Consider the following 26,718-nt stretch of genomic DNA (forward strand, 5'->3'; position numbering starts at 1 on the left):
TTCGTGAGGGAGGTGCTCTCATCTCACGTCCGTGCTCTGCTGTGATCACCTATAGCAGGGGTAAAAGCAAGCAGGAGTCAAACATACTAAAAGTGAAAGCAGATCAAGAGCAGTCTGCCTGCAGATCTCTGCTTAGTTGCCGCGAATTTAGAGTCTGGGCGTAGCTCTTGCCTTGCTCCACACAGTGGGGCTTAAGCAAGGAATTCAGTGGATTTGCTTTCACTTCTCACTTCATGTTTCAAAGGGATGCTTTCCTGTGTGTATCGTGTCTAAATCCTGTCAAGGATTTGAAATGTGATAAATGCTTATATTTTGCAAAATAAAAAGTAGTGCAGTGCAAATAAGAGTTTTCCTGAAGGTTGCTTTTCATTACGCTATTCATGAAGCACTTTTCTTCATCAATAGTATTGTTGTTATTGCTCTACATTTTAACTTCAAATTATGAAAGTGAAATTTTTTAGCCCTTCCTGTGTTATAGGAGTATATAACATAGCAGTTTGTGGCCTTTTGCACGGTATTATGCAAACCACAACCTTCTTTTCCTTCTGATTGCAACAAGTTAATAGGGGTGCGAGTTATATCAGAGTTAAATATTTTAAAGTAGTATTGGAAGCAAGTGGTAAAATGAGCCACTAGTGCTGAGATGACATGAAGTGTCTGCGAATGGGAGACATGGTCAGGTTTGCCACTTTAAAACAGTTTTGACCAATTTTCAAAAATATGATTAGTAAACTAGTCTGCAAAAACTGGGGGGAGGGAAAGGAGGTCATCCTTAAAACTTCTGAGGTTCTCCCTACTACTACTACAGTTACACTGATTTTGATTTAAGCGTTTTGGGGGTTTTTGGTTATTTTTTGTTTTTCTATTTTTGCTGTAGTGAAAGCTGGTGGGATGCGGATTGTGCAGAAACACCCCCACAATTCTGAGGCCAAAGAAGAAAAAGATAAGGATGACCAAGACTGGGAAACCAGCAGGTGAGCATTCTGATTTGGTGGATATGTTATAGCTAATTTCCATCACCTTGACTGTTATTGCTAAGTTGTTTTCCTTGCAGGTATCAAGCCAAAATACAGTTGGTTTTGTATGATAAATGTCATTTAAGCAAGTTATATGTTCCTTCAAGAGAATTGGGGGATTCAGGAATTTTTACATGTCACTTCAGGTTGTAGAGAGCTATAAAGACCATGCATGCTTGGGCACAAACATTATGCTGTTCATTTACATGTCAGTTTGTCTTGTTGTGTGCTAGTTGATTTCTTCTTCTGCATGGCACATACCCTTTTCCTGTTGACCTATTTGGCAATATATCATGAAAAGACAAGTGAAAATACATGCTATTAATACAACCCCCTTTATTTTAGGTAGGAAATCACCAGTTTTAGTGGAGGAGAGTGCCGAGACAGACGGTTGTTCCCTACCTTGCTGCTGTTCTGCTTAAAACTGCTGAATACTAAGTGTAGGGAAATGAAAGCAGGGAAGTTCAACGGAATGTAACGTGTTTCTCTTCATACAGAAGCCACGGGTTTTGTGCTGCTTTCCTTGACTAGCTGTTTTCTTTGTAGTCAAGACTATATTTACCTAAAATCTTTCTGCCCTGGCGTACTGCATTGTTTTGCCATTACTGTTAGCTCAAGGCAAAACAAAACAAAACAACCTACAAGACTAAAGAGCTGTTTTTGTGCTTTTCTGTGTACACTGACTTGGGTGATGCTTATTTTGGATTCGAAACAATGGTAAGAAGTTGGCATTGTGAAATGGCTGTGTGAATAGAAATAAACTAAGAACCTTTAATAAATAAATCACAACCTAAACAGGAGAGAAAAGTAACACATCTATGAGAAAGAAAACATAGTTACAATTCATATATCCAGAGGAAAGGCCGGAAAACTGAACTTTATGCCTTTTTTTCTGCAACCAATTTGGTCATCTTCTATTTCTGTTCAGTGGAACCTAATTTGGAACAGAGTTTGTAGTGGAGTCAAGTTTTGACCAAAGTAAGGAATTGCATCCCGTAACTAGTTTATGCTTTTAATACATATATATGTGTGTATATATATGCCTATATACTGTACTTTTGCAGCTGTTGCCTGAGGAGCTGTAGATGTGAGCAAGAGACTGTTTACCCATCCATAGCTTTGAGTGAACTCCATGGGACATGGTATATGAAGTGTTTGTTGCTTGTCACCCTTAAATTAGATGTTTGCAGGTTATCAGCTACCTTCATGGTGGAAGATGGGGTCCCTCAGTTTCCATGCCTCTGCTCCAGGTGATTGATCTGTGATAAACAGTGTTTCTGATGCCCACAGGGAAAGGTTTCCATGTGTTTATCAGGAGATGGAAAAGAGGCCACTAGCCATGCGTTCTGGTTCCTGCAGTATCAACGTACTTTCCGGTCACTGCCTGCTGTTGTTTTATGTCCCTTCACTAAGCAGATGAGGGGACATCTGTTTTTTAACTTTCTACTTTTACATTTTTAATCTTGGCTATTTAAAAACAGTCTTTTTAAGGTAATGTTCTTGATATGATGCAATCTCTACTCCATGTTACATTCAAAGTCAAAGAAAGCAAACATACTGTTCAGGGAATTCTTGTCAGGTGATATTGGCAGTTGATAGTGTCTTAAGAGGAAATAATGAAGCAGGGAAGAATAGTTTCTGTATAATAAGAGAGAGGGTGGGATGACCTAGTGGCTATTTTATTCTCATTATAGGCTTAGTTGAGGATAGATTAGTGATGGCAAAATTTGGAATTGGCAGTGAATTGTGGCAGAAGTTTCCAGGCTCTCCTGGAGTTCTCTGGGAAAGGTTTCAGGTCTGTCTAAGACCCTGCTTCAATATGGCAATTAAATAGCAGCTCAGCAGGAAAGCTTTTTCTGCTTTTCTTTGTAAAATGCATGTGGCTTTGGAAGCAGTTGGCATTGTTTTTCCAGGATGCTTGGAAACCAGGTCATTGGGTCAGTATTTCTAGTCTTAAGGCAAACAAAGCTGATGATGATACAGATCTTTGAAGGATATATATATATGTGTGTGTGTGTATGTGTATATATATATATATATATATATGTATCTATATCTTAAAAAAAGATATACTTTATTTTAAAGTAACATTCACCGGAAGGATCTTCTTTGCCATTTCTTTTTTATAGTTGTTCAGAAACTTGGAATCCAGTCTCCATGACTTACTCTGCAAAGTATTTTAATCAATCCTTGTTCTTAAAATAAAATTGTTATGATAACCTACCCTGAAATGGTAGGGGTAACTTGTCATAATAGTGGTTTGCCATCCCTTAAAACAGTAAGTGGTAAGATGATTTTATACTAATTCTATACTAATTTTTAACCTTTTCTACAAGGTGATTTTCAGCCTTGAGTAGTAATGGGAATAATTGTAGATTTCTGATATAATATTGCATAATCATACCCAACCATTTAGGTGGAGAAGAGCTCAGTGAAAGAACAGAAGAGTTGGTACCATTTGCTTTAAGTGAACTAAAAAAACATGTGTGGTTTCCAAAGACAGCGGAGTGTTGTGTTTCTTTTCATAAAGAAGGCCCTAGAGCAGGCTTTGGGAAGCAGTGACATTCAGTATTGTAAAGTTTTCTTGCTTAAATATAGTGTTCTATATTTGTAATTTTCCCAGGGTAAAATTTGGAATTTGAAGAGTCACTAGCACAGGCACACCCCCTGGACTACCTCATTGATGAGCTTGTGCTCCTTCTCCTCCCCATTTCTGACATAATGCTGCTGCAGCCGATAGGTACCGAGTCTGGACTATGAAAAAGGGCTTTTCCTGTCTGCTGCCAGAAAACAGCAAGGAATGCCCAAAATGCAGGGGCTGCAGAAGTGTGCGATTCAGTCCCCAAGTCTGGCCTACTAAATTAAGCAGGCCGCTGCTCTCCTTATAATTAAGGTCACAGAGCTAGCCTTGTATTTAATCGTCTCTCAAACTCTTTGAGAAAACTTGACTACTTGGAGATCAATAGGGCAAATAAACGAACAACCTACAGTCAAAGTACAACTTTGGTTGTGCACTGCAAGAACCGAAGCAAACCAGGAGTGAAAGCAGGGGCGGACTCAGGCTCATGGTACAAACACTCTAAGGCTCAGGGAAACCCAAATGCCTCGGAATTAAGCCTTACAGGAATGCTGCCTAAGTGTTTTTTGTTACAATTTGCTGTTTATTTAACAGGATGCCCCTCACCAAGCTCCAATCATTTAACAGTTAAAATAAAATCAAAGGACAGCAAGCCTACTACAGGGAATGCCTTTGCATCAAACACTTTTGCTGCAATGGAACAGCTCTATCGACAGCTACAACAGACTAAATAAAACTCTGGCAATAATTTAACAAATGTTTTCAGTGTTGTCTCTGATTATCTCTATTGCCTGCTTCTAGCACCCAAATCCTGGGAGTGGGAAAGGAGGAAAATTCCTTCCTGTTTGGCCCAGTCACAGGTAACAAAAACTGATAACACGTAAGTTTATCAGTTTATTTAATATTAAATTCCTTGGGAGTATAGTGCTGGATTCAGGCAAGGCAGACTAAATTATCAAGGAAGAGGAAGACACTAGCTGTTAAAACAGATTCCCCGTGGAACATGTAGTCTTTTTTTCACATCCCCTATGCACCTGTAGCTCATGGTGCTTTGACTTCTAGCAGTTGTTTTGTTTGGGTTTTCTCCAAATGAGCTAGTAGCACATGGTTCTTTGGCAGCTTTGTCTAGTGCAAAAATTCATACCCTGAGCTTTAGGAAGAGCTCCGAGAGTCACTGAGTAATCGAATAAGGGAGATTTGGACTTAGCTGTGTCAGGAACACCGTCTGATTATGCATTGGGGTTTGGAGATTTTTGTGCTTTGTAACGTTCATGGAAAACCTCTACTTCAACACTGCTTTAAGCTGGCACAGATATCTTCATCCCATATATTCCTGTATTCAGGAATAATACGGAGAGAAAAACATAATGTAAATACGACTCCCCAAGCCCATTAGCTTCTAGGTCTTCTATGTCTTCTTCTACATCTCCTATATTTTCTTTTCTTTTTTTTTTAATTCCAATACAGAACATCTTGTTAAATATGTTCTCACTTACAAGATGCTACCTCCTCTTGCATCCATCTTCTCACATAGAACTAAACTTTTCTTGCCTTCTTCAACATACAAAATACTAGTGGTTAGAAACACAACATTCCAGAGGTTGTAGTGGAAGCGCTGGGCTGTTTTGCTGGAATAGCTTAAGTTGTAGTGTCTCTGTTAAGATTTATATGTAGAATAGCTTAAGGTGAGGTATCTCCCTTAAGATTTAGGTGCATTTGGAACAACTGAAGTATTCAAAAATAACTCAGTGAGGCAGAATATTCATCCTCATAGTTCTTAGACATAGACAATGGATGTTCTGTAGTACTGACAGTCACTGTTCTGAGATTGTAACTTCACATTAATATTTAGAACATACCTTGATAAATTGTTGTTTTTTATTTGATTGTTGAGGGGATGATCAAGAGTATCTTGCATACATGCCTCTCACTACAACAAACACATGTGATTTCTGCTCAAAGGAAAAATGTATCTTGCTATGAGGCCACCATTGATGGATCTTTTGTGTGTATGTGTGTACACACACGTGCACTGTACATACTGCTGACCTAAGCATGTCCTGAAGGACTTGAGATGTTGTGTTGCACTAATGAATCAACTGGCCGTTCGCCGCCTTCAGCAAAATGCTGCTTCTGTGTTGGAGCTGATGAAGTGAAATTTCAGTAAACTGAATTGAGTGGTTTTACGCTTTAGGGTGGTTCTTTTATTTCTGCTATCACGCTAACTCATGGCTGCACAGGAAAAATATATGTAACACTGTGTGGGTGCTTTTTATCCTGGTACTAATAAAAGTTTTAAAATTCTTCCATGTGGGACTCATCAGAAGGCATTTGGCTAAAAGAAATGTAGTTGTCTTATTTACTGTTTTGAAGACTGTGTTGTCGAAATGATTTCCTTTTCCAGATGTTACACAATTCTGTTTCTGCTGGTGTGTTTGAAGATTATGTTATTGTTTTGGTTTACAAGGGGGAAAATAATGTCAGAATCTCAAGAACTTCTAAGGAGCAGGGTTTGTGTTCTGCTGCTTCCTCCAAACATACTTGTTCTGGCTGATAACTCTGGCTGTTGTGGTTCCTTCCCTGCATGAGGGTGGTTTTGATGTCCTCCGAATGGCCTTGAAATTAATACCACATTTTTCCTCTATATCTTGTAAGCAAGCAAAGTTAAAAAACTCTTAAGTCCTGATGGTAATGTATTATTTATTTCTGTTGTGGCCCTTTGAAGCATTTCCCTCCCTTCATGCCACATTGTTCCCAGTCTTTATGTTCATATATCATAACTGTGCCTTACCTCTGAAATTATTTCTGTATTAATGACTAACAGTTGTCATCTTCCCTTTATATGTTTCTAAAAAAAAAAAAAATCCTCTAGAAAGAGCTCTGATTCTCTGGTTTTGAGAGACTTTCATATATAGGTTTCCCCTTTTGTGAGGGCTTATTAACAGCTTAGCCTGTCTGATAGTTAGGAATTACTGCTCTCACATTTTAATTAAAAAATAAATGAAGGTGGTGTCTAGGAACTGCACACTTGTAATGGAAGTGCACTTTTTACAGAACTGATCCATCATTTTGGTGATTGACTTAGTAATTTCTTACTGAGAGGAGGAATTGAGCCAAATTAATGCAGACTCTTTCTCCCAAAAGGGGGAGAAAATGAAAGATTTTAAATTACCAAACTGCTTGTTTCTTTAAACCAGTTTGGATTTGGGGGCTAGATGCTCTGCTGGTAGCTGCAGGCCTGCCTCAGTTATCAACTAGATGAGGATCTGGTCTTTGTGCCTGTGGCTTATCTGTAGGCTCTGTACCAAATGCGGGAACAACTCAAATGCAGTGTTATTCTGGGTTTACATCTGTTGCACATGATGTTTTTGTTATCTTTAACAACACAAGATACCTTGGCCAAAAGGCTCGAGAAAATATAAAGCTAATCTCTCAAACATGACCCAGATACTGTTTACAGTTGCTCGTAAAATCTCTCCTAGCTTTGGAGAATGTCTTGAAGAAAAAAATTGCAAGATGTGCTCTCTGAATTGGGTGCAGTGGAGTTTTCTTTCATGAGGAACAATATAAAAGGTCTTTTTTTTTTTTTTCTCAGTCCTTCCTGGTGTTTGGCATAGCAGTGCATGTACTAGCAGCCTAACTCTCCTAGATTTTCTTTTGTTTTACATCTGTTATCTTTTACCTATAGCATAAATTGGATATGATTAATTCTTTCCTCTTTCTTCAGATTGTAATCATGAGCGTAAATATGGAATGAGCTTTTCTAGTAGATAATGGAAAAGAATGGAAACATTTGCTAAAGCAAATGGAGAAGAGTCTTGATTTATGCCTATTCAGTTTGATTTCTTCTTTCTTAAGATGAAGAGAGATGTGAATTGTGCTGGATGATTTAACATCTGCCAAATTCGATTTGGCCAAAAGAGGAAGAAAAGGGAAAGTTTTGGCTTTTGAAATATGGAAAGGAAATGTAGGAGTGTTCTGGGAAAAAAATTGCTACGAATCTAACTTTTTTTGCAATTTAAGATTTGGAAAACAACCTGATAAATAAAGATGAAAAACTCTAAGCGACAATGCGATCATCTAACTAACAGTTAGCCTCTAGAAATAAATGCTACTGTGAGACTAGCCAATCTTCGGATAGCTATCAAGGCACAGATGGTTTTGAGCTCAAATTTTAATTTGTTTCTGTACATCTTTCACTTATTCTTTCACTTCCCCTAAAGTAAACTGTTAGAAGGAAGAGAAGAAATATTGTATGGGAAGAAGCCTTGAAAAATCTTCATGCAGTTGCTGTAATTCAGTGTTTGGTACCTGCCTTTTCCTATTCAGTCATGAGCTCTTCTTCACCCCTGTGCTCCTGCAATGATAATTTTCACGTGGGATATAATTGCCACTAGTGGTCCATCTGCCACTAGGCATCTTGAAGAGATTTGGCAATGATGCCATTTTCTGGAGACTGTCTTGGAAGAATTCACGTTAGGTAGAAGCAGTATTGACAATATAAATATTGACTTCCTTGCTCATCACCATGAACTGAATCCACTCTGTCAGAACTGATGTCTGTCACCAGTACATTATTGGACCAGAAATACCTTTTCCACAGTCTTGCACAGTAAATTGTGGTCTACTAGAGTAATAGAAGCACCTTCTGAGGCAGGAAAATTCTTCTGAAGTTATTTAACCTTCTGTCCCTTGAGACAGTAGGGTTGATGGGTGCTGAAAATCATTGTTTGTAATGTGAATGGTTCTGTGTTCTGGAAGCAAGACTGAGACCACCAGCTTCAAGGTATGAACCTGAGTTGAAGTTGCTTGGTAGGCCTGACCTGAGGAAGAATCTCTTCTCCTCAGACCTCAGGTCTCCCCAAGTCCCGGCCTTCCTGCAAGGGTAGAATATTAGCAGCTTTAAGATCCTCAGTTGCTTTGGCTTTTATTTGATCTGCTGCTCTCTTAATCATGCCCAGAACTTAACAGTTGGGGAGGTAAAACATTTTTATTGCTGTTACCAGCAGCTGCTGCAAACCATGTTGTAAAGGTAAACCCGGCAGAGCAGGCATGAAGTGAGCTTGTTAGCCTGTGTGGGTATCCCAGGCTTTACGTGGTTTTGGGGGGAAAATAGCTTCGTGGTTATTCTCCTAAATAGAAACCTTTTTAGGGGGGATTGTATGTTATTAAATTCAGCTGCTTCATTAAGATCCAACAAATGTACCCTTACTAAAAACAAAAAATGCTAGCAAGAACCTCACATTCAAACTAATCAGGATGGAAACTACGAGCTGACTTTAAATTGCAGCAACTAATAAAACGAACTAAAAATGCCGTGCCCTCTGCAGATGAGTGGCAAGATGGCCAGAAAGAGTTGTTTCAGTGAGCACAAGTCCAGCTGGTCTCCCCTGCTGGAATATCTTAGTGTGCTAGCAAAAGAAGCTGGTGGAATCAACAGGTGCCGTGTGGTGATGTTTCCAAATCGCATTTGCAGCAGCCTTTGGGGGCAGGGAGAGGTAAGCACTTTTAGAGAACCTAGCCACTGAGTTATGTGATAAATAAACTACTTAATGAAGAGGAGATGGAGTCGGGCTCTGCTTCTGCTGCAAGCTTCACCTTAGAGCCCTGGTCATGGGCTAAGGCTGCCTTGTGTTGGTTAACAAATAAAATTGCTCACGCTTAGGCTGCAGCTGGGAATACAAATAAGTCTCCTTCCCTCGTTTCCAACAGCAGGGAAGAATTTATCTGAAATTATTGACATTGAGTTTGAACTCTGTGTGCAATCTGAAAGCCCTGTGTGTAATCTAAAAGCCTGTTAGGGACCTGCTCCCAGTGTCCCAGTGTATTAGGAGTTACAGGTGATTTTGCTCCCCCTCCAGCTCTGACCTGTGATATCACCCTGAGAAAAGCAGCAGGAATTTGTGTGCATGTGTGTGGGGGCAGACAAGGGGTGTGTGTTAAGGATGACTTACTTTTCTTAGTGTTTTTGGAGCTAAATAAGTTTGTTTACATAAGCCTGAGCTAGAAATGGCAACTACTGTGTTAATTTGTGGTCTCCTTGTAGGAAGCAAAAGCAGCACCCATGCTCTGTTCTGAGAAAACCAGTCGGGAGAGCCTGCTGGCTTCTGCCTCTGTGCTAATGGAAAAGAAATTGTAGACAACTGTCTACCAAGGGCCATGGTAGATGTTACCCACAGCCATGATCTGCAGTGTCCCCTGCCATGAGTCATGTGCCAACAAATTCCTTGGGAGTAGGGCACGTCCTGGGCTCAACAAGGTGTCTTCAGCTCAGCCTGGCTGAGATGAGGTACTGGGAGGAACCTGGCAAGGCCGTCCGTAAAGGAACCTATAGCAGATTACTGTTAACGTTCTTAGAGTAGGTCCAAGGGAAGAGCTGATAGCTTGGAACTGCTCCTCTTCTCTTTGTACCTGCTTTTGCATGTATGGCCTTTTCTCCCTGTTGCAAGGATATTGCCATTAAGGTACAGAAATGTGTTCTTGCAGCTTACACTATAGAACGGACCTGTAAGAAGCAGAATCCAGTGCTTTGTTCCACAACTTATTTATAATGTACATTTCTGCATCACATGTTTAAGTGTGCTAGTGGTCTGGGCAGATCTGTGCCAGTTCTTAAGTTCATTAAGTGAATGAAGAATTATGGTTTCCATCTATGCTGCCTGGGTTTGTTCTTCATTAACTTGGCATATAGTAACCATAGGTGCTCAACTCAAACTTACATCCAGTAAGAGTGCTCTGAGGGGTGTATGAACATGAGTCTGATGGACTTCCAGTTTGCTAAAAAGGAAAAGGTCAGCTCTGTGAGCTGTATTTGAACTTCTGTCTAAGAGCAGAAGGAATCAGCTGAGGTTGGTAGTACAGGTAGTACTTTATTCCTATTGGAAATTTCAGACTGCTGCTTTGTCTGGAAGTGTATTTCTAAAAGCCTTGTCCAAAAATTAGAGTATTTGGATGAAGCATAATTGACCTAAGATTCTGCACAGTGCAACCAAGAGCTCTGGAATGTAATAGATATCTAGTAAGGTGTGTGTGTACACATACATATACACATATGTGTATGTATATGTCCATATACACCTATACATATATACACACACAGAGTCTTCTTTGATAAATTCTAAACTCCATGTGATATGGTAGAGAGAATTTTCCCTATAATAACATATTTCTTTAATTTGCTTATTGATGAATTTCTAGCACCTTTTTCCAGAGATAAGGTGAGCTACTGAGCTGGATGGAATATTGTCTCGATCCTGAGTTAAAATGATGAAGTGTTCAAGCCTAATTTTGCCAATTTCTTTGGACGGCAAAAACAGCTGTCCTTCAGTGCCCCTCACTTCTGATAGAAATAGCTAGATGCCACTGCAGACACACTTTTGTATTTATTTATGTATGTATGTGTACAGATACACCAATATATGGTATGCTAAACATCAGCTGTCCAAGCTGTGCTTTGGTATTGTTACTCTCTCCAAAGCCGCTCGGACCTCAGTTGCAGAAGAGTGAGGACCCAAACACGTGAAGAAGCTGTCTGAGGACAGGCAGCGGAGTGGGGAAGGTACTGTATTAAATGTCAGTTCCCTGGAGTGTATTTTCATCCTCGTTTAACATGCTCCTGCAGGAGAAGTTCTCTCTTTCACCCTGTTTTTATACATTCTGTTAGCTGCTGTCCTAGTAAATAAGTGGAATGTCTCAGTGCAATTTCATGTCTGCATCTTTAGGCAGGGGAAATCCTTTCATTTTGTGTACTGCCTGTGGGTAAGTTAGAGGTTTGCTCTCTTCATGGTAGGAATTTGTGGGACAGTGGGAGTAGTACCACCCAGCAGAAAGAGGTTGTTTTGTTTGATGAAGGAGGTATTTTGAAAGAAGAAGGATACGAGCTTTAGTTGAACTGATACACATCCGTTCACCAAGTGACTGACTGTCAGTTTTAATTTGAAAGCAAACTAATTGTTATGTCTGACAGACCGATGTGCTGGGAAACATGATAAATACATTGGAGCCAAAATCATTTTCAGCTCTTTTATCTAAATGTTGTTTGACTTAGAAAGAGCTGAAACTCGTACGTTTTTAATAACAACCACCTCTCGTTTGTAGAAATAATGCAAGTTTTTGTACTCTTTACATCAACTGCTTTGAACACTGTTGTATTTCTGTTTCGTAATCTTTGCTCGTTAACGCAGGAATATAAATATTGCTGGTTTTGGTGACAGGACAGAATGTTTATCCCAGTGTTTTTGGTGATGTTAATATATTCTTCCATGCTGTGGGTGTATCTGGGACAGAGAACAATCTGAATTCCCTAAACTATCAAGATGTAAAACTAAAGCATTAATTTGCATCTTTCCATCATAAGAGGTTTCATTAGAATCACTTGAACTTTAAAGAACTAATTGCAAGCTTATTTTCCAGTTGGTATTAAAAGGACAAAAAGGTCACTTTCTCTGATCAAAGCAAAGACTCGAATGAACCGCTTGGCAACTGACACAGGCTTGGAACCAGTTTTATGAATCATGGAAGTTCATTCCTCTCACTTCAAGCTAGTGTAATTAGATGTTACCTCTTAGGCAGCCACAGAATGTACTTGGTTCTCCCCAGCACGAAATGCAGCTTGCCAGAACCCTGCTGGGAGCCTGGCTTTGAACTAGGAAGCGGGATGCCTTCTCGGGAAGGTGAGACTTCAGACAGCGCTCGGGACTGAGCGCTGTCTTTGTGGGCAGCCATCTCATTGCTGGTACGAGTTTCTTGTCTTGAGCTTTGTTCCACCTATGATAAGAATTCTCCTGAAGAAATGGCGTAAGTTTGTCAGCTCTTCCCTCACGACTGTAGCCAAAAATGCCCAACAGTGCTGGCAAAATTTTTAGAAAGGCTTTCAGGTTATGTTTACTTTTAATTAAATGTATATCTCATCATGAGATGCTACTTCAGCATCCGCAGAGTGTATTCTGTCCCTCAGTGCTCCTTGCTGCGTTTCTCTCCAGCTCGGCTGCTGCTGTCTACTCCTCTTTTTCACAAGTCCCATTCTTTTGTCTCTCTTTTTTTTTTTTTTATCTTCATCTATTCCCAACCGTTTAAGCTCATATATATATATGTGTGTGTGTGTGTGTGTATGTGTGTTGAGGTTTTTTTGTGCACTGGATATAGTAAGGGCACACTAGAGAAGCAATGACAGTAAAGCGTAGCAGATATTCTGCGTGTTGTTTTTGGGGACACTGCAGTGTGTCAAAGTTGCAGGGCAGTCACATTTGGCTCATGACACGTTGAGGACTCATGCAGGGAGAGAGCTGTATGTCCTGTGCCCTGCTGCGTACGTGCAAACGCTTTCCAAGTACAGCCTGCAAGGAGAAGTGATACCTCTCGTTAGACCAGCTAGCATACTGGGAAGAGTAGATGAGCCTTTGGGCTCGCTGCCCTTCTGGGGTTCGAAATATTCAGACTTCTGTTTCAAAACTGAGGATATTAGCTGTACCTGCAAATCTTGCCATGTCTGCATCCTTACGCCGTCATGAGTGCAGTGCTGTCACCCCAAGGCCTATCATACTGTGTGCTTGTTCCTCACAAATGCCAGAGGGTATCTTCTTGACAAGGAAACCACTGTCAATCCTCCCTCTTAAGCTGTTAAGTTGCTGCTGCTTCTTAAAGTTCTGTGCAATTCCAGTGTGGCACCACAATTTATCTTCCCCAGAAGACGGCTACCCGAACAGCTGGCCTGCCAACCCCGTTCCCAGGAGGGAGGGCAGAGGGACAGTGCTCCCTGTGCTAAGGAATGATCCTCCTTGCAGAGGGGTAGCCTGTTTGCTGTGTTGGAAGTCAGGTCCTGTTGAGAGCTGCCTCAGCTTTGCTCTCAGTCGTGCATGAATCTCTCGAGAACCATCAGGATGAATTTTTCAAAAATTAGGAAGTAATACTGTCTGACTTCTGTTTAGCTAGAAGTGCTTCAATGAATCATGTCATGTGAATCCTACCCAGTAACTTCTGTTGTACATCTCTTCAAGGTCTTTTTTCTCTACTTATTTTTCCTTCCTTAGCTGGTGAATTCTAAGAACCAGATGTTTCCAGAAAACCTCTCCTAGCTAATCAGTACACTGATCTTACAGTGACTTGGAAAAGAGAGGCAGCTGTTTTGCAGGTTTTTTGCAATGATTGCAATAGGTAGTGTAGAGAGGTTGAGATTATCATCCATCTGGTGTAAACGAACAGTCCAGTGTCTCCGTGAGCGTTTCCTGCCATGGATAAGGGATTCAGTCGCACTGGGACAGGCACCACCTTGGATGACGCTCTCATAACCAAGGGAGATCTCTACTGGATGCTGAGGGATAGTGCAGAATAGCTGTCTGGCAAAGTCCAGTGCTCTTAGATCAGGATCTTTTAGATATTCTACGCATGAAGCGTTTATGCAAAGTTTAGTATCAAATTTAATTATATTTGTTATTAAATGGGATTCTGATTTAGCAGAATGGCAAGGCAGTATGCTGTCACCATACAAGAGTAAGCAACACTTACGAAAACACAGCAATCGCAATACACATTCAAACCACAATGTCAAAGACATTCCCGTTCCCACTCTATAATATCCCCCCGTCCCAGTGCGGGGCATCTCCAGTGACTGGAAAGGAATAGTGGGGTTGAAGCCAGCTCACGCCTGTTGCTGTCTTCACAGCTCTTCTTATTAGTTGCCCAGTTTTTATGCCGTATGTTTGGCTGAGCCACTTACACATGCCCATGCTGCTCTGGCAAAGCCAGGGAGCCATTTGCCCTTTTTTGTTTAATTGAGGAGGAAACACACACCTAGATGATCCACTCAGCTGTCATAAAATCTACTGATCCCCTTATATGATATATACACTGCCCTTATCCAAGGCTGCCGTTTGGTCCCCGTTGTGTTCAGGTAAACGCAGCCTCCTGGCAGCAGCGGTCGCCAGTCGCACGCTGCGTTCATCCCCAGGATCGTGGCCACGTGGCCCTTGCCCAGCTCCTCAGAGCCTCCTCCTGTTGCAGGGTGGCACTTTGGGTGGCACTTTGCAGTGCTTGCACTGCCCGGAGAACGCTGTTTTAGCAGGTGCAAGTTGGCCTAAGCAGAACAAATCCGACCCCTAGAAAGTATTCTGGTAATTTGTTAGGATAGGTAGTAGACTTCTTAGCATTTATAACCAGCCTAGTCAGATGTCAGTATGTGAGAAGCAAGGAAAGAAGTGACCTTTCAAGGCTAACCTGTCTGTGCAATGTACTTCCTATCTGCTTCTCAGGAGGGATTAACTTGCACTGTTTAAACATTGCTGGGCAAGGAGGGTATGGTTTACAGCTCCGACTCATGGCACTCGGCGCTGCCTGATGCCTTTGACTTCCAGCAGTGCCTCTCAGTTGCGCAGATGGGATTGCCATGCAGCTGGTAACGGGATCAAAATGATGCTTGAGTGAAGCAACTAATATCTTTTGACTCCAAAAGAGCTTATTTTTTCTCTGGCTCGGTGATGATTTTAGGGTGTTGCAGGCGTTTTCTCAAGGTTCATGATGAGTTCTAAAGCTTCTAGAGCCCAGAGAACAGCAGAGCCACGTGGCATGTTTCCTCGGGTGAGCAGCATGGATTTTGGTCTTGTGCTGTCAGAGAGCCCAAGCCCTGAGCTTCTGTGTTTTCAAGGGAACCCCTGGGATAAATGTTATTACACACCGTGTACTCATTAAAACCATCTTCTAATAATTGCTACTGCTTAGTCTTTTCATACCCTGGAGTAGCTTGTTGTCGTTCCTGAAGGTGTGGTGTTACTCTACAAATTCCTTTGCGGTGAGTGCATGGACTCGAGTCCGCACGCAGAAAAGTGAAAAGCCTGAGGTCAAATTAATGAACTTTTTTTCAAATGATGATGTCTAAAGATCTGGACTGTTGTAGAAACTAGAGATCATTTGGTGTGGACAGAAATTTTTATTCAAAGCTTTACCTTTTTTTTCATCGAAATAAGTTGTCCTTGTGTCTTACAGTGAGAGAAGCTTTTTATTTAAAGTATGGGTGTCAAGCTAATGTCAGAAAAAGCAATTTCCTGGTTAAGAAGATCATCTCAACTGGAGGAAACTTCAGTGTGAAGGGGGTTATGTGTTCATTTTTAAGGGTATGTTGCTTATTCTTGTGTCTGAACTGCAAACACGATGAAGTACCTCAAACTCACTCAAATATCTAAAGGCCAGTTGCTAAGCAATGTTAGTGGTTTGCTTATGTATATTTATTACGTGGGTTATTTTTATGGCACCACTTTATGAGAGGTTCCCTATCAAAACTGAGGCTTTTAAGGCCTTTATATTTGTAAATTACTGTTTGCCCTGGCAGTATGAGCCTTGACTTCCTCCTCTGCGATGCTGCTCTCCCGTGGAGGCAGGTGAAGCAGCAACCAGCCAACCTTTGGGCAGCTGTGTGCTGTTTACTTTGGAGTGAAAGCATTGCAGAAAAACAAAACACTCGCTTTGCAAGCGAGTGGCCCAGGATCTGCCTAAGATACTGCTGTGTCACACGTTTGCTAGTCTCATCTACAAAGTCTTCAGCGGTTTTTAATCCCGGCAGCTTCTGTGGATCTGAACTGTATTGACTGTGGTGATCCATGCTTCCCGAGTCATTTACCTGCTGGGGATTTTACATGAATCTTCCCCATGCAGTTCTAGTAGCTCGGCCTTTTTCTCACCCTCACATCAGTGATAGTTTCTCATTAATAAAGCATTTTATCCCTAGAAGGCACCAGAAAAATAGCCTAGACTGACCAGTAACTAACATGTCAGAGGCCATTTCTGCATAAATAGACACTGTAAACTCCAATAATGTGTGATTGAACTGAATCCCCTATTTTAGACATTCATCTCTTACAGCTTCACTCCAAGTGCTGCAGGAGCCTTTAGAGGTGGGTTGCACTTGACACAAGCTGTAAAAGGAAGGTCAGCAACACCATATACCTCTCCATATGGTCTTTTCCCACCATGACAGAATATGCTCTGTACTGGTAGGGCCAGAGTCCTGGGCTTAACCTGACAGCTTGTCAGACAAGTTTTGGTCATGCCATGAGGCTTAACTAAAATATTCCTCGTAAGGCAGGAGGTCTCCTGGTCCTTAGCTGTGAAACAAGGTCCAAATTTGTTTCTCCCGGGCTCTAATGTGCCGCTGTGTGTTTGCTGTTCTGGGCAGAACAGACCAGGATACTTCTGTATTACACGGAAGTCAAGTTCATACACACAACGGAGGAGGAGATGCAACCCTGTTGTGCAAACAGCATTTTGTAAGAACTGTGTAAATTATAATTTTGTGACTTGGAATGCCAAGCTTTTTTAGTGAGGCAGATATACTACTGCTGAAACCTACTTTGCTGCTTTTTGCAGAGGAATGAACATGCACGTAGCTAATCCTAAAGCATAAAAAAGAAAATGTTGAGGATATCATAATCTCTTCAAGAGCTTGTAGTTCAGTAATTATTTTTGATATTTATTGTGGTATAATACCACAGAATGTGATGTATGTGTCTAAACTTTAAAAAGTTTTAGTTGCTTTATATGGGACTGTGTGTTTGACTCTGAAAATCAGATTCAGTTCCACTATGTTAACTGTAGCCTGCAAGGTGTTTGTGTTCCCTGCTTTTGACATTTGGGTTTTCAGGGGCCTTCCTGGTTACTTTTTGGTGGGAATGCACCTCACTCCTGTAGTAACACTCGTCCGGATTCTCCTGCCATCCCGTCATCTAGGCTGTTGCCGGAGTTCATTCTTTCACTTTGTTCTGGGAAGTTCTTCCTGATACTTCCTCAGCAATGCTATTAAAGGTGGAGATCCCAAGATAGTGCCTTTTCTTTCCTTCCTTTCCCCCTTTTGGCCCTACAGATTCCTCTGCCCCCTGCTACCTGCCCAGTAATCTCAAAGTTCAGGAGCTACCTGATCTTGCTTTTATTTCCACCCACAAATCAAGGAGCAGGATTACACTGGGGGTTTCGTGGCTTGTCGATGAAGCTATTATCTTCCCCACGCTGTATCAGGAAATTACTATTCTGCACAGGAGAGCTTGGTAACAAAGCTTTCCTTTCTTGCTTCAAGTTCCTGCACAGTTTTATTTTTAACTTTCTACTTCCCTTGGTATTTTACAGTAATAAAAGAAAATCACCGTGGTAAAATTTCTGGAAATTTTTCCCTTTGCAACTGGAAGTGGCTAAAAGAGATCCCTCTGATAGACAAAAGTGAAATTAAATCTCAGTTTGCAGCTGGCCATTATGCTTCAGCAGTAGTATTGCTGTCATCTGCTTGCCTAGGATACATCTCCATGGACAACTTCTCTATAAAGATTTTAAATATATATGACAGGAACCCAATACCCTTCTGTCAATTTTAATGTCATAGCAGCAAGTATTCAGAGCAAGTATACACAAGAGGTCTGTCTTCTCTTTCAAATGTGCAGGCTAATAATAAGTATGCCACATTGGTTAATACAGATTTTTTTTTCATGAATGAGAATGAAAGAACTAATGAAAATTAGAAAATTGTTTGGTCATTTCATAAATTATGGATATTCTGTTTACACGTCATCTCTTTTGCTTCTCTGGTGACATTGAACTCAAAATGAATGGGTAGGTGTTTGGCATGAAAAGAACGTGCAGAATTTTCTGCTAGTGGGAAATTTTGTATATACTGGTTTATAAAATGCCATCTCAGAAAAGAATGTGACAGGAAGATTATAGATAAATTCAAAGGCAATCAGTGAAGATAATCTGTAATAATTTGTATTCTTGCGGTCTTACTTTGTGTTCATAAGCATAACTACCATGTTTTGACCCAAACCCGTTAGCAATTCACCTGAGAGTTTTTTCAGCCCCCTCAAGAATCTGGATTTTCGTAGGATGCAGCATCAGGCTGGGTGAGGAGCAGGCCGAGCTGTGGTCCTGCAGCAGCTCTGCACTTCCACCTCCACTTGGAGCATGGGCTGGGAATCAGGATGGGACTGGGCAGAAGTGGCCACCCATAGACACCATTTCCCAAAACATGTCATGCTTGCACCTAGCCTTTGGCTTTCCATTGACCTTTCCCATTTTATTTTTTCTGATTTTTTGCCTCACCTGAACAATAAATTTAAATAATCTCCCTAATTTTCAGTTGACAAAAACTCAGATTTTTTTTTTCAATGCCCGGATTTTAAGATTTACCTGTACTGTAAGTTATCAGATCCAAACAGAGAATCTTAACGGAGGGCAAGACCTTTCTCAGACATCGGTGTTTTTATCAGTGCAGTTCTGCTGTCCCTGCCCCTCTTGCTGTTTGCTTTATTTCATGGTGCACTTTCCTGACACAACCAGGTTAACCATTTGCATCCGTTCTCAGTGTGCGGGGGCATAACCATTTCTGACCAGGGCATCCCTAAATAATCTTCTAGCTGCGTTTTTGACATAGAGAAAGAATAATCCCAATCAGGGTATTCTCTAAAGTATTTTTGAGACTTTTTGTTTCAGAGTTTTTCAACTTTATCTAAACCCATACAGATTCAGGGAAGTCTGGCTGGATCAGGGAGTGCATCCTCTCCCAGTTAAGTTTGTTCCTCCAAACTCCAAATTTCTGGTGCCTCCTATTTATGTAAGAAGTGAATATGTCGCAGAGTGAATAAGTTACAGAGAGTTTTTTTCTGATTTTTTTTTCAGGAAAGCAGCAGCTTTGGGACTTTGTTATCCAAAGGCATCACTCACTAGAATGCACACAGTCCCATGACTGATTAACTAGGGAGTGGTAGCCAGAAATACAAGCAGAAAAGTCTCAGTTTCGAGTCCCTTCTGGCCCTGAGGAGCTGGCTCAGAAATGGGCAGTGGTGCTGGAGGGAGAGGGCAGCGGCAGGATCTGCAGCTCCCTTCTATCCTCTACCAAAAAATACCATTAAAATTCCATCTTTGCTTTCCTGGTCCTGCAGATGCTGAGCCCCCTTCAGCTGCGTGCTTTCTGTGCTAAATACAAATTGGGGAAGTGTTTTATACTGGTTTCTTAAAATAAAGATAGCACAGTTGCCTAGAAGGGGGAATGGGGTGATAGAAATGGAGGGGAAGGTCAGAATGGGGTGGAAAGGGAAAATAATGGAAGCAGAGGTTTAAAATGGAAAGTAGGTGTTTGTAATGGAAACGTCTGCTATGTTTACAAAATACTTTCTCATAATGAGAAACTTTGAAAAGAATAAGCTGTCATTAGTCCTATCACGAAAAGATGGCCCCCATGCTCGTTAAGAACGTGCACACCTGGTTGTGCATATTATAAAATGAGTCCTTATTGTGGCAATTAATATTTCCACTTTTTAATTGCTTGCAAATCCAGGATTACAGTGTCATGTTTCTGTTAATTTCTGCACTGATGTAACTGGGATTCCATTACTCTGTTGAACTATGCAGAGTAAAAATGACCTTCTGTATCAGGAGAGATCTCTGCATTTGCATGTTAATGGAGTTCCATAAAAGCTATATCCTGCTTCATTAGGAAATAAAAAAACTATTAATTAAAATGTTGAAGTTTGTGTCCAAGTACACGTAAGATGACAGAAATGGCCTTTTGGTACACACAAAGGCATTGAGGGATCTTCAGAAAAGAGTTTGAGGCTAATTTAAGCTAAATTGGTGCTTAGGTATATGCAATTTATTTTTCTAATAAGTACATTTAGTCTGTACATTGTTGCTGGTTGCAAAGGTAAAGATAATGATTTCTTAAAGCAGTTCCCATTATCGTGTTGTCACTTGCTCTGGTATCTAGGCAGTGGTTCTACCCAGAGGCACCACCGCTAGGCAGCCCTTCCGAGGAGGCTCTGCTCTTGCCCAGGACACCCTCCAGCTGCGATTCCCCAAGCACAACTGGAGACAGCTCCGCAGCCACAGCGCTGCCACCACACAGCAGAGGAGGTGGAATCCGGCCTCTGGGGGCCACTTCACAGGAGCCATCTCTCGAAGGGAACCTCCATCATCCTTCCGTTTCCATCCTTTGATTTATGCAGTCCTTTTAACTGCTGTTGTCTTCTGCACAGGAGACGAGCACAGCGCACCAACAGCAGTGCTGCTGTTCAGCAGGGACTGTGCCGTTACTGAGCATTGGTTGTTTCACTTGAATTCTTCAAAGAAATTGATCTGTATAAGCAAGCGGCTGTTTGATTCTGTATGGTAAAAGTTATATTGCCAGGTAGTTAGCTGGCATTTTTCAGGTTCTACAATATCTCTTTAAGGAAATGAGCTGCTTTAGCTATTACTGAAGCAGTTAAAAGGCATTTAAACAAGTGAAACGCTGGGATGTGACAGATCTAACAGCAGACCGAAGTAGAAAATTAGCAGCAGTTTTTGTTAGATTAAGAGACAAACCACTAGTGGTATTGACTTTCAAGAGTTTCAGGACTCGCTATATCCCATTGAAAGGAACTGTTATATAACCATATTCGGATTTAACAGCACATTGATCTGTTACCATTTATACTGTCACAGCTTTTATTATCGCTTACAAAGCTAGACTTCTATTTCACACTGACTGAAAGTTTACTATCTAAAAATTCCTCTTGAAATCCTCTGAACGTAATGCTTTTAAACCCCATTTCTATTGATTTCTTCAGGGCTATTTTCTGTGTATTTTCTTAATGCCAAATTCCAGTCCCTTTGACGTTAGTGCAAGTTTTGCAGTTCACTTTAGTCATATCAAATGCTGACCCTCTTAAGCCTTTAAGGTAAGCATGTAAGGAGAAGCAATTTTTTTTTGATTCTGTTCAAGAGGCCAGACGTTTCTGGATGAAAAATGACGGTCCGGCCGTTCCTCCCTGCCCGGTTCAGCAGCAGGATTAGCAGTGGCAGCAGAGGAGCAGCGTGGGCCTTGCTTCTGGTCACTGACCCGACCCCTCTGCTCTGTGGAGGAATTGCATTTCTCCAGGTTCACTTAAACAAAGACCTATTCTTGTCAGAATTCCTTTTAGAGGCCTTTTGTTCCTTGCTTTTTGTTAAAAAACCTAGGTTAGTTAAGTTTATTAGTGGCTAGTTAGTTCTTTAATATCAAAAGTAAGCTGTTATCCTTTAGATTCCTACCTCTAGGAATGTCATTTCCCACTGGAGAATAAGGAAAATCATGTCAATAACTGGAGCAGGGTTTAAACTAAAGCAAGTTCCCGGCCAATGAGCTTTGCACCCCTGGTCTTCGGGGTGAGGTCTAACGCTGCCAGACTGTTTGCAGAGTGCCCTGCTACCTGTGCATGCTCTGTGGCTCGCCGCTGCCTGCCCTGCTGCAGGAGGGCTGTGCACGAGTGTGGAAGTAACACAAGTCACGCCGATTTTAGCCCGGTTTTGCTTTGGAGAGCTTCCAGGCCCGGGAGGGGTGCTACCGCAGGAACGGAAACCATCTAGAATGGAAAGTGTGAAATTGGGTGGAGGAGGCTCCTCGTTAATAGCGTTGAGCATGTGGAAGATGATGTAGGATTTATACACATATAAACACGTATATGCACGCTCGCCTTTTTGTGCCTGAAGTTTATGGGTGTGCAGTAGTAAGAAGCTTGTGCATCTCACTGCGCAAAACCTTGGGAGGGTGGAAGGCAAAGATGGGAAACCAAGGTTCAGGTGTGAACTGAGTGGTCCAGACAGCTGGGATATTCTGGACTACTGGATGTCTTTGAGATGACCATGAATTTACCAGGGCACGAGGTCACAAATGCAAAGATTTTTGCCTTGCTCATTTGTACCATCTGCATCTCCTTTGTTGTACTGCTATCCTGTATTCTGGATAAAGTATCCCAGCTTTTTTTTGCAGTTCCACCCTGTCTTGCAGCTTCTGGGATGCAGAGCAGCTGCCGCAGCAGCACAGCAGGATGATGCATCCCAAGAGATGAGACACTGCAGAAGCAGCCCGTTGTCCTTCTGTCCCCAGGGTGGAAACACGCTACTGGTGTGCGAACGCGCATGGAGCTGCGCTTAGCAAGTGACTAGTGCGTGGAGGACTTAGGCCTCCTCCCCGCTGTGCACTGTGACCTGTGCTGCCCATTTTGCACGCATTTAAAGCCCACCCTACTTCATTCTTTGTTTTAGAGCTTCCTTTGAGGTTAGTCGCCATTTAAATAGTACTTGCTTAAAGTCAATTCTCACAGCTGCCATTTTTCCACAGTTAGGTGGTTACAGTAGCAGATGCTGCAGCCTGCCTGTGCGGAGTTTGTCACTGGTGTTCCCTGAGAGTTGCGGGGATGCTGGAGTGACAGAGCTGAGCCTTGCTGAGGAACCAGCAGCGGGAGAATTAGGCATTGTTTACAAATCCTCCAAGCCTGTAGAAAAGGTGAAATACTTAAATCTTAATTTTGGGATCAGAAGAAGAAATGAAAGATATTTACCATCTGGTAGCAATGTCATATACAACAATGTAGGGAAGAGATAGTGAGTATCTTTCTTAAAGAAATTTCTTTTATGACTAATAACATGCACGAAAAACAAAGATGAATGAGAGGCTACTGAGACCGATAAGGCCATAAGCTGCAGTAAGTTGACAGCAAATGTAGGAACAATGAGTACCAGTTGCGATTAAATGTAATGGGCAGTGATTTACCATCTCATTAAAAGATTAAGACAACCAATTTGCTTTTATGTGAATAAGAAAACAAATAGTCATTAAAATGTCCTCATAGGGCATTAAGTTCTTCCTTAAGACTCGTGAAATTTCATTAATTTTGCCTGCCTAGGAGGAGGAGCGATTTAGCAGAGTGGAAGCTATCTCGTGGGATTTATTGGAATGCAGACTAATACACAGGGACGAGAAAATTGTTTTCCCAAAATAGCAACTGTAGATATGTGTATGAATTTGTCTGTGTATGTATGCAGCTTTTCATCAGGATTTTGCATCAAAGGGAAGTATTGCCTTAGCTTGCGTTAGTGTTTGCCGCAGCACCTGGGTTTCTTTGGGGTTGTGCTGTAGTTCCCGCAGGCAACACTCAGAGGTTCAACAGTGCCATCCTGTGGGTGATCTTGAAGGTGGGAAAGCCTGGCCGTGGCAGATAACTAAATGACTTCAAAAGGATAAATTATCATAGAATATCAGATATTGTATGGCCCTGTGCAATCAACTAGAATATTTCCCTCTGGTAGTCAGCCAGGCTAATTATTACTTTTCTGTTCAGAAAATTAATAACCTAAATGCATTATAACAACTGGAAAGTATTACAGGCCAGCTGAGGAGCAGTGTGCTTGTTATTCTTACCCTATTGCCGAGAAATGTGTTTTTAATCATCTTGCAATTTATTTTCATAGACAATGCCAAAATCAAAGGCAACCAAGTAAATACGAGTAAGAATCCCTATAAAGTGTGTCTGGGCATCTTTTAAAGAGGCACTAAACTGAAACAAAGAGTAGTTAACTCAAGTGTTTTATAACCAGAAAATATGAATTCCCAGGCAACCTTGGAGATTAAGCTAGATGGTTTGAACAACTCACCAGAATACTTTTTTAATTCCAGAAAGATAAGGGCAGGATTAAAGTGTATCTTTTTTTTTTTTTTTTTGATAGAAGATGAACTTATAACATCTGGAGAACTTTCTATTCATATACCAAATATTATTGCAGGGCATATTCTAATTAAAAGTGAAATAGCCCAACTTTGGCCTGCTTTAACTGGGGAGGACTTGGGGGATCACTGGGTAATTGCATGCTTTTTAATGTGTGATTTTCACTTTGTTTGCCTAAGCAGCTTGCTAGCGAGAGGATAAATGATACTTTCACTTGGAAGAGGAGCACGGCAATGAGAGGCAGGCTGCTCAGTGGAGTTTCTGCATGTTTTTGCTGTTCTGGGGTACTTTGGGAGAGGTAATGAAGGGGAGGTGCAGACTGTATTTAGGTGCCTCTTTGATTCACAGCCTTTAGCTGGGATTTGTTCAGTTACAGGTCTCTGTTCACGCCAGTGGGTGATTGATTGAGCCAAGGAAACGCCACATCACGGGCTTCACTGTTAACTTCTTTGTAGTTCTGAATTAAAGTGTTGTTTGTGGCTCCTCAGTCTTTGGAAGGCACCTCACTGTTCACTTTTCCTTACGTCTCAGTTTGCCAGGCTTCCTTAAATGGAAGACAATCACCCATAACAAGGCATACAATTAACTCTCGCATATATGAAACGACAAATGTTTAAATTAGTCACATCAGAAAATTAGTGTGGTTTTAAAGTTTTCACCATTTTCCTATCTGTCTTGACTAAGAGTCCTACAGCCTAGCAAAAGACTTGCATCTGTGTGCTTCTGTCCTGTTTTAAGTAGGCTAACCTGTTGAAATGCTGGTGTGTTGGGAGTCTTGAGGCTGTACTGCTACCCTGACTTCCAGTGCTTAGATGAATTTTGGATGAATCAGATGTAATAAGAAAATAATCTCTTGTGATATTTAATTGAAGGCAGAAAGGATAATGACATATCAAAGTTGAGCCTCCACATGGAGGAGATTTCTTTGTAGTCTGTATCAGTTTAAAATTAACTTGAGCCCCAGAGCATCAGGGTTTGTATAACTTTTACACATTTTTATCCTAACTGATGTGAATGTGTTTAACTCATATAAATGTCTAATTCTGTTTTTGGATCTTGCAGAGCTCTTGATCTTAACACTGTGTCATTTTCAGGAAGTTCTGCATTTAATTTTATGGTATTTTTAAAGGTAGCTGCCATTACTGGTTTTAAATGTGTTTTCTGTTTTCTTTGAGTGATGCTTACTACTTAGATTATGAAGAAGGCAAGAGAGAACAGAATTCTCCACTGTTTTGTATGTTATAGCAAATAATCCTTAGCTCTTTCCTCATACAGCAGGTTGTCTGTGCTCTCTCAGCTATTCCTTCCATCCTTATTTCTGCTCTAGTTCTGACACTATGGTGTGCCCAGACTGAAAGCATTGTTTTTTTTCTGTTCTTGATTCTTCCTAACGTGTATTCTGATTCTGCAGTCCCCGGTGAACACGGAACATCAGCCGTTTGTGCTGCATGCAGCAAGACCCGTGCCCCTTTCCTGAGCTTCCAGTTAATGTCCACAACAGAGACGCTCCTGCACGCTGCAGGTCCGTAGGTAGTTTCGGTCGAGGCTCTTGTTCCCTTTGGAGGATGGGGATACTCCTTGCTCCAGGTCACAGCGGCTGCTCCAGCGGCGCCAGGAAGCCTCGGGCTCGGGCCCTGCTGCCCCGGGTACAGGGACCTCCGGAGATGCAGTTGACCACGATTCACTGCTTAGAAAGCTGCTGCGTTCAGCTTCTCTCTCCTAAAAGCAGAGTAGGATCAATCATCATCTTCCCTGTGCATTTTTCGTGGCCTCCAGGAAATTTCTTAGTTTTCCAATGTCATCGTGTTTGTCTTTACTCTCTCTCTGCCAGACTTGAGCTTCTTCGGTCCCTCTAAGATTTAGCGCTATTGCCTTGTTTCACCTAGTTAATGATCTTTTCAAATATTCATCATCATTGTGATTTACTTGCTCTATTAGATCCCTTCTTTAAGCTTTAGCACTTAATTGAAGTCTTTATTGTTTTTGAATACAGCTGGGTTAAATGTATCCAGTAGAGCTACGGATGTTAAACAGGTGCAGTTCCTAACAGTATCGCGCATGTAAAATCGGAATAAGTTCTCTGAACACTCACATCTCAACAGATGTGTTCTCTTTCTCCATATGTTATAATAAATGAGTGTTCGTTCTGAAAGTACTGACACACACCCAAAGCAGTCTTGGCAAATATACCCGTATATTCCTAACACAGTATCAGCTGTGGCTATTATTTAACTTTAAATAAATGTGCCCATTAAACGGCTGTAAAGGTCCATATATGTATACAAGAGTTACTTTTTGGTCAGGCAGAAATATATATTTTTGCTTTGTTCACTGATTCCTAGACAAAGGAATGCTGAATCTTCAAAACAACATCTGTCAAACCGATTTTCATCAGATTAAGTATATCCTCAAAGCAACCGTCACAGCTTACAAAATACTAGAAATGTAGGTTGTGCATTGCGTAAACCACCAATCGAATTTAAAACACTTGAAATTGTTTTGCAAATGTAGCAGCTTGCACGTATTTTCCCATTTTGGTTCTGTTTTTGGTGGGTTCTTCAGACAGAGAGTGAGTAATTCTGGAACGCTCCAATCCCACGGGATGTCTTGGAGTTTGGTTATGAAACCATATTCC

The 26,718-nt window shown here is 41.3% G+C and overlaps 1 protein-coding gene across 1 annotated transcript in view; it reads left to right on the top strand.

Moving 5' to 3' along the window:
* Positions 1–26,718, top strand: part of DAP (death associated protein) — a 34,574-nt gene that overhangs the window by 3,271 nt on the left and 4,585 nt on the right. The window contains exon 2 of the mRNA XM_088528910.1: positions 878–974. Coding sequence (XP_088385036.1) covers positions 878–974 — 97 coding nt within the window. The remainder of the gene's footprint in view (positions 1–877; positions 975–26,718) is intronic.

The sequence above is a fragment of the Tinamus guttatus genome, unplaced genomic scaffold (genome assembly GCF_059628265.1).
Source record: "Tinamus guttatus ecotype Peru unplaced genomic scaffold, ASM5962826v1 Tinamus_guttatus_pri_ptg000315l, whole genome shotgun sequence".
In the NCBI taxonomy this organism is placed as follows: domain Eukaryota; kingdom Metazoa; phylum Chordata; class Aves; order Tinamiformes; family Tinamidae; genus Tinamus; species Tinamus guttatus.